Below are 18,421 nucleotides of genomic sequence, written 5' to 3' on the forward strand. Positions count from 1 at the left end.
CAATTTGCATCTAGCAGTCACAATTTTTAATGTTTAAAAAAAACAAAATTTTTATTACCTTTAATCAACCGATGTCGTAGATTCTAAGTCTAAAGTTCTCTTTTGGCCAGCAAAAGAGTGGACGCAGGATTGAAAGCAAGAGATGGCTAATGTCCGGGAAAAGTTAAGAGCCCCAAATAAGGGTCCTTGCCTCGTTTTTATTATTATCAGAAGGCTCACAAACATGGTGATGGACATGCACAAAGGGACAATGAATCTGTGAACATTACCTTGTGGATAGGAGGGAAAGGGAGTCTTGAAGATATTCATGGTTAGGGTTTTGGGTTAATATAAAACAAAATCCAGGTGCCAGGCTGTCAGGGAAGAGGTTGTTTACACCGGACATGAGGCAGTATCTCTATTTACCTTAGCTAGCCTAGGGGATGAGACAGATACAGGGAGTAACCTCAGGGTTGACGAGGCACCTTTTCTTTTGTTTACCATCTCTGCTCTGGGCTGCTTTGCCTGCAGTGCAGCAGTCCATAGTCCAGTTTACCTAACCTGGCCCTATTCTCCTCCTGTGCAAGCAGCTTTCTGCTATAGTACTAAATTTGGAGTGCTTTCACCCTGAATATCTAATCTTGTTATTCCTATGTATTGGGCACCTTTGCACCATTTCTATTTCAAGCCTTTGCCTCTCTCTCTCTATTTTTGGGGGTTCTGCACGCCTCCCTGTTTTGGGGTGCCTTTGCACCTCCCTATTCCTAGCACCTTTGTGCCTCCCTGTTCTCAGGGTGTCTTTGCACAGCTCTGTTCTTGGGGTGCCTATCTGATTTACCCAAACTCGGGTGTGAGCATATTATGACTGTGTATTTCTTTATGCCTTGTCAACCCTTTGGTGTAAGCCCTGGGGGATTCCTAAGCTTATCCTCCACAAACCAAGCTTAATTTTTATATTGCAAAGTAATACATCTTTGTTACAACACATAAAACAGTATGAGGCATACAAATTTCCTCCTTTGACCCCAAGTAAGAAACATTTTGATTTTGAGATCTGAGCACCTGGGAAATTTTTCACTGGGGATCGTTTGTGAATTAGAAATGATTTCCAGGGGTTTTAGGTTATTCTCAATTGCTAATGTAGGGATTGAGGAAATCTCTTCATTCTATTAAGTATGATAGAGTTGCACCACAGTTTGCTAATTGGGGAACCCTTAACCAATAAAGTGATAATAATCAGCCACCCAGATCAACCCTCCAATATATCAGCATGGATACATAGAAACGGGTATCACTCATTCCAACACAAAGCCTTTTAAGTAGTAACATCCTTTTGATTTTTTTTGCCAGATGCACATCTTTCTCAAATATGTTTTAACAGAAAAAATTTAAAATATCAGATATGCTCAATCCGAAGTAAGTAGGGTACATCATAACCATTAGGGGAAAAAGTTTGCTAAAATGTTCTCAGAATAGATTGAACAAAGAATTTCAAAGGGACATTGGAAATGTTTAGTTTAATCCTCTTATTTTAGGAGTAAGAGAAACTGAGAGAATTTACATATTTCCACATCAGATTTTAAGACCAGACCACCAGTTAGAGGCAGAATGTGGCAATGAACTGATTACTCATCTTGATGCAAGGCCTGTCCAGACATCACCTATTGCATTCCAATTGTCTGGTTCCAGTTAAATATACTTACAGCTTGTTGAGAAGCCTCACTTTTCCCTTAATGTTTATCCCTCTTGGCTTTTATGGACAGTGATTGAAATAAAGGACAAGAAACAAGCTCACAGGTTTATCTGTAGCCAGTCACTCATTTTACAATGATTTCTTAAGCACCATAAATATACCAAATATGTTCTAGTTACCATGGATACAGAAGTGAACAAAGTGATTCTTTTAAGCAAAATGGATAAAAAAAAATATAGATGATTTTTATGGCCTCCTCTTCTGTGGACTCTGACTTTCTCGTCTCATCCATACTTAAATATTTCCCTTCATTGGTTTTTTTTTTTTTTTTGCTCATCATAGGAATTTGTTAGTTTTAGGGTGACTTGGTATATACATTATTTATAAGTAGTCATGTAATATCCAACTGGGATTTTTTTTTTTTTTTTGGTTAAATATACAGTATCTGGGGCTAGAATTCTACCATGTGGGTCCCAGCTCTGCCAGTTATCAGTTTTGTAACCTTGAGAAGTTTTTAAAATTCTGAATATCTGAGCTCTCTTATTGGTAAAATGGGCACAGTAGTTCTAATGTATCATATAAAGTTTTTTGAAGATTGATAATGTAGATGGTATCAATAAATTGCTAGCACATTTTTATTACTGCTTCTTCTGTCAGTAAACCAGTAAAGCAGGGGATGCATCACGTGTTAAAACTGGTAAAGCAGCAGACTCAGTAAAAATCAGAAAATATTACACACCTATAGCACTACTTACTCCACTGAGAATTGATCATGGCATGCCTTCCTTCCAAGTCCCAACATGGCCTTTCAATTAGTGCAGTGCTCCAAGCGTCAGTGGGAGGTGATGCTTGAATTGAAACCAATTTGCCATCCTGAGTCTGTTTCTCTAGACAGAGCCCAAAGCCTCATGTGCTGACAGTCTTTCCTGGGAAAAAAGAAGTAAATTGGAAGGATTCAAAGTGTTTTGTAGCTAAGGTAATCATATTTTCCAGTTTGTCCTGGAAAGCCTCTGTTTTCAGCCCAGTATAATTAGTATATTAAAACTATTAAACGTTACCACTTTGGATAACAAATTTTATGGGATCTTTAGTTATAGCTTCTTATAAAGGGCATAATATACATTATTTTCACTATTTTGAACTTGGTGTTTCTAATAACTTTCCTTCAGAAATGGAAACAAACCACAAATCTGGTTCTTAGAATATACTCCTGCTTTATACTCTCACAGTATAGATGCTTTTCAAAGGGTAAGTCTCATCTCTTGTACTTTTATTTTCCAATAAATGTTGAAATTGTTTTGCTTTGTCAAGTACCTAATTCTTATGTGTGGGTAACAATTTGTCACAATTTCAAGAATTACAGCCCTAAAACTTTTATTCTGTGTCCTTTGAGGGGCCAATCTTTTTTAAGTGACTAAAACAATTTACTATCCTCAAGAGACTTATTAATTTCTTATCTCCAGATGAGAGTCTTTAAAATGATGGCTCATTTACAGACTATTAGACAATCTTTTATGAACCAATGCATATGTTTTATGTTTATCCTTTAATATAAATTTTTTTATACCTGAGATAAATTTAACTCAGGACATATTTATATATCCTAAATCAAGTCTATGTAATAAATGTTTATTTGGATTGGTGTGGTAGAATCCCTAGTCAGAGAATAAAGTTTTCGTAATAAACATTTTCATTCAACCATGGTTATTGAGTGTTAAACAACTTTCCTGACCTTTGTCTTCCTACACATGACTCATAGATTAATTTACAACAAATAATCAGATGGAAAGCATTAGTGGTTAGATGATTTTTAATTATTTTTGACTTAGCGTCTTTGAAGTTTTAAACATATTAACAAAAATCAGCGATCTAAATGTCATTCATCAAAGCAGTTATTACTCCTTAAGTAATCCCCTAATTGTTACACATGTACACACACATTTGCAAATAATTTTAGAGTTTTCTCAGGGGAAGAGGTGGTGTTACAGGTGTGGAGTATTTTCTGATTTTGGGGGAGTCTGCTCTTTTGCTAGTTTTAACACTTGATTCGCCCCGTGCTTTACTGGTTTATTGCGAGAATAAACGTTGTTGATTAGAATCAATCCAATTATTATTTTCAACTTTACTAGTTGAATTAGTATTATACTAATTCAAGCTGATTTAAATAAGAAATTCAGAAGATCAAGTGAAAACATGCCAATGGAAAACCCTAAGTTTCGGTGGATCCCTGATTAAGAAACTGAAGACCAAAGTGTAAAAAAAATCAACATATATATATGTTGATTATATATATTATGATCATATATATATGATATACATATGATATATATTATATATAATATATATCATATGTATATCATATATATGATATATATTATATATATAATTTTTATATATATTATATATAATTTTTTAACATTCATATTTTAGGCAGCTATGATTATATGATTTTTAGATTGAGTAACATTAGAAATTATTGATTATTTGTTACTAACAGATTCGAATTCTATTTCCTAAGGGCATTTCTTTCACATATATGTTGGATATATATTTGGATCCAATATATATTGGATATATATTTAGGTATAGTTTTATAATGGGGTTTGGAGAGCATTAGAGTAGAAATGTCGGAAAAATATACTAGCCAATGGCATACCTTTTGGCCTTGTTAGTTTTTGCTAAAATTATTAGTAAAATATTTTACAAAATGTGCTAAAAATAAATCATGCCTGTGCATTATGAAAATCATCTTCTTGTCCTGAATTGAATTGACCATAAAGACATAAACTGTAAGTATTTAGGCTGTGTTGGAAAAAATCTGATCTGTGCTGTCTCTTAGAAATGGTTTTCATGTGTGTTAAAAATGATTCTGTGGAGTATGTTTGTGCATTTCAACAAAATAGTGTTTTTTTTTTTTAATTTTTTTAATGTTCATTTATCTTTGAGAGAGAGATAGAGTGTAAGTTGGGGAGCGGCCGAGAGAGAGGGAGACACAGAATCCAAAGCAGGCTCCAGAATCTGAGCTGTCAGCACAGAGCCTGATGCGGGGCTTGAACTCATGAGCCAATTGTAAGATAATGACCTGAGCTGAAGTCAGACACTTAACCGACTGAGCCACCCAGGTGCACCAAAATAATATATATATTTTTTAATGTTTATTTTTGAGAGCCAGAGAGAGAGCATGAACAGGGGAGGAGCAGAGACAGAGGGAGGCACTGAACTCTAAGCAGGCTCCAGGCTCTGAGCTGTCAGCACAGAGCCCGACACGGGGCTCGAACATCGCAAACCATGACATCATGACCTGAGCCAAAGTCTGATGCTTAACTGACTAAGCTACCCAGGTGCCCCCAAAATAGTATTTTTAAAGAACATATCCCATTGCCTGCAACACAGTGATTGCTTAAGGAAAGTGGCAATTCTTTCTCTCTGTGTTTATGTCTCTGTCTCTCTCTTTTAGTTCTTCTTTCTCCTTCTCTTGCTGGCTCCGTCTCTGATTTTCTCATTCTTTGGTCTCTTGAGCGTGCATATGCCTCGGATTCTCTCTCTGACTTTGTTTCCCTTTCTTTTTCGAACTGAATTAGAAGATCTGGTTTCTAGTCTTGGTTTCATAAGCTTGTGATATTTTAGGTTGGAGCTCAAAATAAATTGGCTTTTGAAACTCTTGGGGACATTCAATCTCAGTAAAATTCCAAGAAGAGAAGGACATATTGCAAATTCTAATTCATTTGTAGGCCTCCCACTTCCCTATTCCCTGTTTGCCCACTCTTAAAAACCAGTTACATTATCTAATTCAGCTTTTACCTAATTCAATGAAAAAGATTACCAGAAGTTTATTTTATTGTATACAAAGCAGTGATTTAATTTCTCTGAGGAATGATGGTTAATAATTTATCCTCTAAAAAGGAACAATATAGAAAGTCAATATAGCAGTGCATATTTATGAATTTTTACGTAAATAGCTTAAAGAACTGTGTAAAACAGGCTGCAGAAAATAATAAATCAACCATTTAAACATCTCAGAGACAGACAAATCAAGTAAGAAATAATAATAAAAGATATCTGAGACAAGAGCAACAGAATGAATAGAACCTTGAATTATTAATTGTAAAAGCACCTATACTAAATAAACTAGGACATTTATAAAACAGACTGTGGATAGGCTAGTAAAAAACCTGCGTGATCCATGGTATCAATATTATACACAAAAAATTCTTCAGTTATGATGCAATGCAATTAAGATTTAATAACACAAAGCTATATTAAAAATTCAGTATGCTTAGAAATCAAATGATATATTCTTAAATAATTTGCATTAAATGAAAATTAGAACACTAGAGAAGATTACAAAACTAAAAGCTATTTCATAGAAAAAATTGATATAATTTTGAAAATTAGATGAAAAATTTCTACAAAACTACAAACTGCTGAACTTAAAACAGGAGAAAATAAAACATGAAGACAGGTAAACAATAAAGATAGTATTCAAAACTTCGTGACCATAAGTATCCAAGGTCTGTTTTTATAGGAATTCTGTTAATCTGTCCACACAAACTTGAGGAAAAGAGAAAAAGGAAACCTTCCAAAGTTATTTAAGGAGACTATTGTAATCTTAATCCCAGTAGATAAAGAGGAAGAGAAAAGTATTGGCTCTTCTTATAATTATATGTGAAAAATTTGAAACAAGGCAAGAGCTAGATAAAATAAAGATGTATTTTATAATACATAATGATCAAGTAATAATTACATAAGTTACAACATGATTTAACATCAGAAATTCTATCATTATAATTCGTATAACTCCATTTATGTGTTAATGATTTCTAGGAAGAAAACTCTTTGATATCTTTAGATGCAGAAAATTCTTCAGTAATGTTTTGGTAAAAACCCTTCATAAATTAGGGATACTTGGGGACTGATAATTATTAAATGTATTTTTATTTTTTTTATTATTTTTTTATTATTTTTTTAATTTTTTTTTCAACGTTTATTTATTTTTGGGACAGAGAGAACAGAGCATGAACGGGGGAGGGGCAGGGAGAGAGGGAGACACAGAATCTGAAACAGGCTCCAGGCTCTGAGCCATCAGCCCAGAGCCTGACGCGGGGCTCGAACTCACGGACCGCGAGATCGTGACCTGGCTGAAGTCGGACGCTTAACCGACTGCGCCACCCAGGCGCCCCAAATGTATTTGTTTTTATATTATATAAGGATATGTGTGTGTGTGTGTGTGTGTGTGTGTGTGTATAATTGTACATATGTGTGGGCATATTCCTATAAAAACATATTCCTAATAAATATATCTAAAAACATATAAAATACATTTTTTCCCATTAAGTTCAATGATTGCTAAAAATCTACCACAAACATTATACCTACTGAAAACATTTAGATGCTCTTTTTAAAATATAGGTCAAGATTAGGACATTTGCTAGCACAACTACTGTATAATATAGTATTTGATATCTTGATCAATGCTCTGAGAATAAGTGTTAGGAATTGACAGAGAAAAGATAAAATTGGGATTTGGGGCACATTAAGTGGTTATGTACCTAAAAACAACAACAATGACCGTAAATAACGATCAGCAAAGTATTTGGACTAATAAGGGTTAGTTTTCAACACGGTTGTCGGTAAAGTACAAACATAATAAAATCAATAGCATCCCTCTCCAAACCAGTTATAGCCAACTATAAATAATACACTTTTCAGAAAATTCACAAAAACTAATGTGTATTTAGGTCTTAACTAAAGCTACATGAGAAATCTATGGAAAAATTTTGAAGTTAATAACATAGAAAATGATCTGGGTAAGTGGAAAGATGTGCCTGTCCTTTAATCAAGAACAATATATATTCTTAGAATACTTAAATTAATTTTATTATTAATTACTTTGACCAATATCATGCAAACCCCCAGTTGGATACTTCTGTGAACTGTGATAAATTTAAATATAAATGGAAGGATAAAGGTTAACAGGTAGTCAAATATAATCTTCAACCTTGCCACTTAAAGTGTGGTTCTTGGACAGGCCTCATCATCATTATCATTACCATCTAAGAGTTTACGGAAAATATAGACTTTGGAGACTCACCTCAAACCCAGTAGGTCAGAATGTGTATTGTATCAAGGTCCCCAAGTGATTTGTATGCATGTGTTTCTGTGTGTGTGTGTGTGTGTGTGTGTGTGTGTGTATGTGTTTTACTATAGTAGAGATTACTACAAATCAGTAAGAAAAATATAAATATCTCAACATAGAATTGCAAAAATTTGGACCAGGAACTTACAGAAGAAGCCTAAAAAAATCACTAGTGTTATAAGGAGAGGCTCATGTTCATTGGTAAATACAAAAAATGAAAAATTTTTTGCACACATCTACCTTTATTGTGAGCAGCTGGTGAGGGCGCTCCCAGCAGTAGTAAAACAATCAGTTTACCAAAGCAGGGGTTCCATGAAGCCACCTGATTGGAACCTTTGAGAGTTCAGATGTACATGCTGACCCAGAGCAGCAGGAAGGGGACTCCAAATCCCATGAGGAGCAAGGCCACCAAAGAGATGAGGAACTCTTTGTAGATATCCAGAGTGCACTTGGGGGAGGTAACCTTGCAAATGAAGAACCAGAGGGTAAAGAATATGCTAGCAGCCAATAGCACTGTGGTCAGGTGGGGGAAGAGAGCCAGTTTCACTGGGCTGGTATATCTACTCATGGCCTCGAGCTCCATTTTGCCAGGAGCAAGGTAATCCATTGCTCCACCTCTGGAATAGAAAAAATGAAAATTACATAAAGAGATATCATTCTAGATACATTTGGGCATGGATCATGCCACATGTTTGGCAGAACATAAACAACAGGAATCTTTACCTTCTGTGGTGGGAATGTGATGGCTGCAGGAGTCCTGGAAGGCACTGAAGCAGTACTTAGTAAAATTAATGCTCTCTGAGCCAGCAATCCCAGTCCTGGTCATGAACCTTAAAGTTTACAAAGGAATGCACACAGATTGATTCGTGCAATGTTGCTTGTGGTACCAGCAAGCTACAGACTTTCTGGGCATCCATAATTTCAGTACTAAATAAACACACATGTTGAAAACAACATGCTTTGTAGGAAAGTAAAAGTAGCTCTAGAACACAGTGTACTGTTTCTGTAAGTTAAGAAGGTAAGAACACGTGTTTATTAGCCATCTGACTACCTTCTTTGGAAAAATGTCTATTCATGTCTTCAGCCCATTTCTTAACTGGATTATTTGCTTTTTTGGGGGGAGCGGTGTTGAGGTTGATAAGTTCTTGATAGATTTTGGATACTAATCCCTTATCCGGTATGTAATTTGCAAATACCTCTTCCATTCCATAGGCTGCCTTTTAGTTTTGTTGATTGTTTCCTTTGCTGTGCAGAAGCTTTTTATTCTGATGAAGTAGTTCAGTTTTGCTTTTGTTCCCTTGCTTCCAAAGATGCGTCTGGTAAGAAGTTGCTGTGGCTGAGGTCAGAGAGGTTGCTGCCTGTTTTATCCTCTAGGATTTCAATGGTTTCCTGTCTCACATTTAGGGCTTTCCCCATTTTGAATTTATTTTTGTTTATGGTATAAGAAAGTGGTCCAGGTTCATTCTTCTGCATGTCGCTGTCCAGTTTTCCCAACACCATTTGTTGCAAAGACTGTCTTTTTTTTCCATTGGATAGTCTTTCCTGCTTTGTCAAAGATGAACTGACCAGATAGTTGTGGGTCCATTTGTGGGTTTTCTATTCTGTTCCACTGATCTGTGTGTCTGTTTTTGTGCCAGTACCATACTGTCTTGATGGCTGTAGCTTTTCACTATAGCTTGAAATCTGGAATTGTGATGCCTCTAGCTTCACTTTACCTTTTCAAGATTGCTTTGGCTATGTGGGATCTTTTGTGTTTCCATACAGATACTACCTCACACCTGTCAGAATGGCTAAAATTAACAATACAGAAAACAAGTAATGTTGGCAAGGATGTAGAGAAAGGGGAACCTTCTTACACTCTTGATGGGAATACAAACTGGTACAGCCACTCTAGAAAACAGGATGGAGTTTCCTCAGAAAGTTAAAAATATAACTACCTTATGACCTAGCAACTGCACTACTAGGTACTTATCCAAGGGATACAAAAATACAGATTCAAAGGGTCACATGCAACCCAGTGTTTATCACAGCATTATCAACAATAGCCAAATTATGGAAAGAACCTAAATGTCCATTGACTGATGAATGGGTAAAGAAGATTCCATTAATATTACTCAAAAAGAATGAAATCCTGCTGTTTGCAAAGACATGGAAGGAGCTAGAGTGTATTATGTTAAGTGAAGTAAGTCAGAGAGATACAAATACCATATGATTTTCCTCATATGTGGAGTTTATAAAACAAAACAGATGAGCACAAGGGAAGGGAAAAACAAAAGAGAGAGGCAAACCATAAAAGATTCTTAACTACAGAGAACAAACTGAGGGTTGATAGAGGGAGGTGGATGGGGGTGGACTAGATGAGCGACGGGCATTAAGGAGGACACTCGTTGGGATGAGCATTAGGTGTTATATGTAATTAGTGAATCACTAAATTCCACTCCTGAAACCACTATTACACTATATACTAAAATTTAAGTAAAAACTTGAAATATTAAAAAAGTAAAATTAAATTTAAAAAATAAGGTAGTAGGAACAAAAACTATTTAATGTATGAGGCCACACAGAAAAGAAGTATATACATCAAATACCTTGGAATAGTTTATACTTTTAGGGAGATATGGAATGGGATTGGGGCATAGGTGGAATCTACCAAATAATTGAATTGAGGAAGGGACTAATGGTAATAATCTTCCATGAATTAAGGTGCATAATTCTAGAAGAGAGAGGGAGGCAGAAACAATATAAATTATAAGAATTTTATTATGCAAACTGTAATGCAATTATATAAAATGTGAAAGTCAGTGGTCTCCATATTCAAGAGTTTTGAGGTCTTACATCATCTGGTGCAATAATATAATGCTTAGGAAGTATATAATGCTTGGAAGTGATCTTTCTCTTGAGCATTTTAATACATCTTTTTAAAAAATTTTTATAATTTTTATTTTGGAAAGAAAGAGAACATGAGTGGGGGAGGGGCAGAGAGAGAGGGAGACAGAATCCAAAGGAGGCTCCAGCCTCTGTGCTGTCAGCCCCAGAGCCTGACAGGGCATTCGAACTCATGAACTGTGAGATCATGATCTGAGCTGAAGTTGGATGCTTCACTGACTGAGCCACCCAGGCGCTCCTAGCATTTTAATACATTCTCAGTGCATTAATATTTAGCACTCTAATCACAGGAAAACTTTTGAGAGCCATGGTTTTGCTAACATAACCTCTATAAAAATTTAAATTTTGTTGAGTGCAGTGACACCACAGTTTGCAAACTGAAGGATGAAGGGTCAAGTTGGAGTAACAGATGTGTTTTGTCTGTCCTATATGGTATTCTAAATATTGTAAGTAATCACTAAGACTTAATAATCATTAACTTTCACGTAGGAGTCAAGATTTGTGGCTTTTCTTTAGCAAATTCCAGTGCTGGCAACACTGGCCCTCTGTTTTTATGTGATGAAGCCTTGGTAGATGCCGGGGAGCAACTTCGGTCTGAATTGGAACCATGTATTCTCCAGCATATCCTTGCCTGATGCACTATGTATGTGCATTTGTATCAGCCATCCAGCTCCTGCTGACAGTTAATTTGGTGAGGCCTTAAGCATGGAACATGCCCCAAGGCTCAGCAAAGAGGATTCTCTTTCATCATGTCCAGACTGTCTCAGACTTAACTGCCACATCTCTCACTTTTATTCTTCCACAAACCTTTAGGTTGATTACATGGGGGTCCTTCTGTCCTGCTTCTGCTTATACTCAGGTGGTTTTTAAATCCTACTGCCCACCAGTGAACTTCTGTCCTGTTGAATTTAATCTTGCCATTGCCCTTCTCAGACTGTGTTTGCTTTAGATACGTTGAAATCTTTTCTTTCCCCTTTTTCGATCTCATATAAGTGCCAACAATACTATCTGTCAGACTGATGGGTAGAAAACACTAAAACCATATTTTTATAGTGTTGAGTGTGGCAACACTTGTCTCACTTAAATATAGGTCAATACGATGTCTTATGTAAGTTAACAAAATATTCCCAGTCTTACCTCCTCTTAAATCTGTATTTATCCAGTTCTTATCCTGGGTGCTCTAGTTTTAAGAATGCTATCAATTTTATTAAGTATTATTAATGATGGTTATTAAAAGGATTTTTTTTCTATATGTCTGTTTTTATGTATACCATTTGACCATTTATTCAACAATTTGAAACACCTTCTACGTGCTTAGCGTGACTTAGGGATGTCTATGGAAATAATGCCTTTGCTGTGCTTACAGAGCATAGAGAAAAGAGTAGGAAACAATGTGCGAAAGCCTACACAGGCAGGGTAGTATGTGAAACATAGAGTGGTTGTTTCTTCCCATAGGGACTGACTAAGGAATTGAAAGAGAAAGTTTTCATAGGTTCAGGGAGGAAGTGACTAACCAAGATCTGTTTTCTGCCCCTCATTAACCCTGGGTCTGGCTCCCTTACTTGCTTTCTTTATTACTTAATTTTACTCATTTTTTTTTCATTTGATTAAAATGACTTTGGAGTGCATAAAACATTGCAATAATGTAATGAACGGCATTACTTTTGTTAAAGCACTTGTAGAGAAAAAAAAAAGAAAACAAACAACTGCATATATAGCTGTTTTCACCACCTAACTTTAATAAAAGGGATAATTACGTTGGCCTTGGAAAATAACAAGATTTCTATGTAGTTTCCATCACGTAAGGGATTTTTTTTTAAATTTTAATGTTTTATTTATTTTTGAGAAGGAGAGTGCAAGCAGGGGAGGGACAGAGAGAGCAGGAAAGAAGATGTGAAGCCGGCTATGCACAGAGAGTGGCAAGCCCAATAGGGGGCTTAAACTCAGGAACTTCAAGATCATGACCTGAGCCATAGTCACACACTCAACCAACCGACTGAGCCACCAAGGCGTCCCAGGGGATTTCTTATTCTCTATTATTAACTCTCCCAATAAAAGTCTTCTCCAGTCCCTGTGAGTTACTTTGTTTAAGCATCTGCTGCATTGGTGCACAGGGTATGAGGCAATTTTAGCAGGACCCAGGGAGATTCTTTTTGTCTCTTTTTTCAGCCATCAATGTATTTTAACATCCATTATAAAAAAAAATATGTTGCGATTCAAACATACAGTTTTGTAGAAAGAATGGTGTCAGGTCAGACTGAAGTCCATGACTAAGTAAAAAATTGGAAAAGCGATAGTACGTGAACAGCCTCAGAAGAGGCATTTAATTTTTTTTTTTAACATTTATTTAAGAAGAGGTATTTAGAAATGGAAAAGCTCTGAGGGTAGATCTTAGTGACTAACGTTCAAAAAATTCTGGAGTAGGTGCTTTTTATGATCATTTTGAACCTCAACATTCAGTGCTTTTATGAAATATCTTTCCTTATGGGAAACCCTGAAACTTCTCAGAGACTGAAGTGTCCAGTGAGGTATGGCAAGAAATCCACATGAAGTTATACTAAGGATGCTCAGAAGTTTGCCTCAGGTATAAATTAAGTCCCTTGGGATAATGAACGTGGCCCTTAGGACATGCATTTACTTCTGCAGGACAGGAGGTTTCAGTTGATGATGAGCGAAAGTAAACTAGAATGGCTGGAGGATAAGAAAGATTCCCTGTTAGGAGTACCTGGCTGGCTCATTCAGAAGAACAGGTGACTCTTGATCTCTGGATAATGAGTTCGAGCCCCACATTGGGTGCAGAGATCACATACATACATACATACACAAACAAAGTTAAAGACAGATTCCCTGAAGTGACATTGAAGCTTCTGGGAAATCTCTCACCACACAGCTGAGTTCCTAATACAGGTCATACTAGAAGAAACACAAAATCATCTTTTTGTCCCTTTGGTAGACAGTGGTTTGCAAATCATTATCTTTTGAGGAAACTTGCAAAGAATAAAGAACACAAAGAAATAGGAAAAGCATAGGAGTGTATCAAGCAGTCATTTAATACAAAAGTTTTGTGTGTGGATTTGTGTGACATTTGTGAGTTTTTGAAGTGGTAATTTTTTGTGATGTTTTCTTTATTCAAAATCAGTGTTTACTCTTGTGCTTAGTTTTTTGAGGGATTTTCTAAAGATTAATATATTGTTCACATGATAAACACATCTGTGAGATAAATTCAGTGATTTCCCTAGGAGGAAGAGCACGGGATGGGCCTTCTTCCCTTTTAGTTTTTTTATTGTTTTTTGTTTTTTGTTTTTTTAATGTATGTTTATTTTGAGAGAGAACATGAGCAGGAGAGGAGCAGAGAGCGAGGGAGGGAGGGAGGGAGGGAGGAAGGAAGGGAGAGAGAGAGAGACAGAGAGACAGAGAGAGAGAGAGAGAGAGAGAATCCCAAGCAGGCTCCACACTGTCAGTGCAGAGCCTGATGTGTGCCTTGTTCTCATGAACTGTGAACTGTGAGATCATGGCCTAAGCTGAGATCAAGGGTCAGATGCTTAACTAACTGAGCTACTCAAGTGCCCCATTTTTTTAAGTAGTTCTTTTATCTTTTATCTATACATGGTCTTAATAGAAAATTAAAATCTTTATTACTTATACCTAGCTTAAAAATGTTAAAATATAACATAAAATTTGCCATTTTACCTAGTTTTTAGTGTACAAATAGAAGGCATTGATTATATTCAGAGTATTGTACAACCATTATCATTGTCTATTCCTGGAAGTTTTTCATCACCCACACACAAATTCTGTAACCATTCTGAATATTTGTGGGGCTGATAAAGCAATAACTCCCCACTGACTCCTTAACCTTGCCCCTTATAACCTCTATTCTACTTTCTGTTTCTGTGAATTTTCCTCTAATTTATATTTCATATAAGGGGAATCATACAATATTTGTCCTTTTGTGTCTGGCTTACTTCACTTTGTATGTTTTCAAGGTTCATCCATGTTATAGTGTGTATTAGATGTATCAGATGTATCATTGTACTCCCTTTTGACACTGAATAATATTCCATTGTGCGGAGATAACATGTTTTGTTTATCCATTCATCCACTGAGGGATACTTGTTTTTTTCCTACCTTTAGCTACTGTGAATAAAGCCAAAACAAACTTTGAAATACAAATATCTCTCTTCCAGTCTATTTTTTCAATTCTTTTGGGTATATGGCTGGAAGTGAAATTGCTGTCATATGCTAATTCTGTTTAGCTTTCCAAACTATTTTCTACAGTGGTTGCACCGTTTGATATTCCAACCAGCAGTGTATGAGGTCCCTCATTTTTTTTCATATCCTTGCCAACGCTTGCTGTTTGCAGTATTTTTATATATACCATCCTTATGGATATGAACTGGTATCTCATTGTGGTTTTGATTTGCTTTTCTCTTAAGACTGATAGGGTTGAGAATCTTTTCATGTACTTATTGGCAATTTATATGGCTTCTGTGGTCTATCCAAGTCTTTTGCCCCATTTTACATGGGACTTTGTTTTTGAGTTTTAGGGGTTCTTTACATATTTTGGGCATTAACCCCTTATCAGATGCCTGATGTGCAATTTTTTTCCCATTCTGTAGGTTATCTTTTTACTTTCTTGGTAATGTCATTTAATGCACAAAAGGCTTGTTTTACTTTGTTTTGATGAGAGCAACTTTATCTGTTTTGTCTTCTGTTGCTCATGCTTTAGTGTCATATATAAGAATCCATTGTCGGGGCGCCTGGGTGGCTCAGTTGGTTAAGCATCTGACTTCAGCTCGGGTCATGATCTCACGGCTTGTGAGTTTGAGCCCCACATCAGGCTCTGGCCTGACAGCTCAGATCCCGGAACCTGCTTCAGATTCTATGTCTCCCACTCTCTCTGCTCCTCCCCTGCTCACGCTCTGTCTCTCTCTCAAAAGTGAAAAAAAAAAAAAAAAAAAGAATCCATTGTCAAATCCAAAGTAATAAAGATGAATCCTTATGATTTATTCTAAGACTTTTATTGTTAATCTCTGTATTTAGGTCACTGATTCATTCTGGGTTAATTTTTGTACATGGCATAAGGTAAGGATGTAGTTTTATTCTGTTGAATGTGGAAATCCAGTTGAAGACACTCTTTTTTTCCCTGTTGAATATCTTGGTACTCTTGTCAAAAATCAACTGATCATAGATGTATGGGTTTATTTTTATTATGGACTCTCAATTCTATTTCATTGGTCTATATGTCTATACTATGTGGGTCTTAAACTTACTTTTGTATTTTTTCTTACAGTGGCCTCTTTCCTAAATTAGTTAAGGGCACACCCCCTCACAACCTGGGATCTCTCAGTTTTATCATTTGAGAACCTCTGAGGATTATCATTTTCTTATTTCTGTTTTGTGGTTCAGTTTATGTCTCTTTTAAAGATATGAACAATGCCATCTATTTCTTATTCTTTGTGCATATGCATATATGTAAACATATGTATATGTATAAACGTGTATTTTTTATTTATATGTATTTTATTTTACATAACAATATGTGTTTTTATATTTATACAAGTATTTATACAAACCAGTGACAACTCATAGTACATCATCTTACCCTTGTCAATCTCTTAAATGGCTCTGTCTATTTCAAGGAGTATATCTGGATCTGGATTTCTGTACCTTAAGTGTGCTTATTATTAAAAAAAAATTAGGGGCGCCTGGGTGGCTCAGTCGGTTAAGTGGCTGACTTCGGCTCAGGTCATGATCTTGCGGTCCGTGAGTTCAAGCCCTGCGTCGGGCTCTGTGCTGACAGCTCAGAGCCTGGAGCCTGTTTCAGATTCTGTGTCTCCCTCTCTCTGACCCTCCCCCGTTCATGCTCTGTCTCTCTCTGTCTCAAAAATAAATAAACATTAAAAAAATTAAAAAAAAATTATTTGTTATTACATAGCTTATTAGTTCAGACTCTTCCATTAAGTTGAGATAGTCCAATTCTATTGATTGGTTAGTTTTCATTGTACACTATTTGTTTTGTATAATTTCTTCTAATTTTTTTTATATAGATAATCTTCAGGTGACTAACAACGGGAACAACACAAGTTAGCTCTGTTAAATTAATTGTAGGATATAAGGAAAGAATGAAAAAGCTTTCATTAACCTTTATGTATGGGTGGAAGACACTTTCTGGCTGTTGCCATCTTGAGTCATGCGATCTTTGCTTATTGCATATGAAGGAATTAAAAACATAGCCTTCTCAATATCTGTAATTAGGAGTATTGCCTGTGCCTTGAATACTACTTTCCTGTTAATAATATGCCTTTTAAATGGTTTGCATATCAGAGGCCAGTAGTGAAGGGCTGCAGTTGCTCAAGAGATTAGAATACAGAATAATATTTCCTGTCACTGTGTCTTTCTCTAAGATCTTCTTGTGTGTTATGGAAAAAAAATGTTTTGTAATTAGATAAATTTGAGAAAAAGTTATATGTATTACAGTTTTGTTTCTTCTTAATCATGATTTTCTCAGAATCTTTCATGTAAGATGTCCATGGTAACTATGTAAGACAGTGTAGAATGCAGCCTTTCCTAACTCAGATCTCAGAAACTGAACTGTATAAGACAGCTATATAATACCATTTTGGATAACGCTGATCAAGAAAAATATATCTAGACCATTCTAAAAGATTGAGGAACAGGTTATACTGAGTAGAAGAGGTGAATAAAAAATGACAACCCAGAAAGAATGACTTCCGGGTTTTTATAATAGAGGAGCACCCAAAAATTATATAAATAGATAGGGTCCAAAAGCCAAGATAAAATAGAAAAAACACATGGGAATGGACCAAAATGGTTGATTGTCATAGATTTGGGGCTGGCATATACCTTTTTAGAAATGGAGGTAAATCTGGTTCTTGGCCATGTTACACTTACAAACTATGTAATTAAAAGGACTGCAATGTTGGGGCCTGGGTAGCTTAGTTGATTGAATGTCCAGCTTTTGATTTTGGCTCAGGTTATGATCCTAAGGTCATGGGATCAAGCCTCATGTCGGGTGCCCTGCTGAGCATGGATCCTGCTTAAGATTCTCTCCTTCTGCCCCTCTCCCCACTCTCTCAGATAAATAAAATTAAAAATATGTATATAAAGAAAGGACAGAAATGAAACTTAGTTGTAATGATTTTCACATTCCACAAGTTTCGTTTGTCTCAGGAATGTTTATTCAATGCTCATATGTTTAGTTGGTGGACTCTGTGCGCAACCCCGGTATTAAAATGTATTATGCATGAAAGGTTCAAATGAAAGGAGAGGTCACAGAGGGATCTGAGTAAACAGATTGTCTAAGGGTTTTTTGACAGTAAACTCAGAAACACACAGAGAAAAGCGTAACCTCTGTGATTTTAAAACTAGGAATGCCTTTAAGACGGGCAAGCCTTTTGTTCCTGATGTCTGCATTTGTGTTGCATAAATATAATATAAAATTTGATCTTACAGCTGCAAACAGTTTTTGAGAGTTTACTAATTTTAACTTAAAGACTTCAAAATAACCAGTGAATTGCTCAGAATTTCAAGCAGGCTCCATGCTTCTCAGGGGGCTAAACAGTATCTTTAATTTTTTTCAGTGTTGTGTCCCCTCTGAATGTCATTCAAAATGACAGATTTCAGGCAGTCTATGAAAGTAGCTTGTAATCTTTTTAGAATGTAAAATAATATTAGTGGTAAATCTTTACCAACTATACTGATGA

General features: G+C 35.9%; 1 protein-coding gene and 1 long non-coding RNA gene across 19 annotated transcripts in view; one reads left to right on the plus strand and one right to left on the minus strand.

The window, feature by feature from the left end:
- LOC109499940 overlaps positions 1-18,421 on the plus strand; it is a 224,522-nt gene that overhangs the window by 132,796 nt on the left and 73,305 nt on the right. The gene's annotated exons all lie outside the window — the stretch shown is intronic.
- Positions 8,152-8,391, minus strand: LOC101092231 (transmembrane protein 258-like). Its single transcript, XM_045058021.1, has one exon. It carries the CDS (start codon positions 8,389-8,391, stop codon positions 8,152-8,154), a length of 240 nt encoding a protein of 79 aa, XP_044913956.1.

Source organism: Felis catus, chromosome A1 (genome assembly GCF_018350175.1).
Source record: "Felis catus isolate Fca126 chromosome A1, F.catus_Fca126_mat1.0, whole genome shotgun sequence".
In the NCBI taxonomy this organism is placed as follows: domain Eukaryota; kingdom Metazoa; phylum Chordata; class Mammalia; order Carnivora; family Felidae; genus Felis; species Felis catus.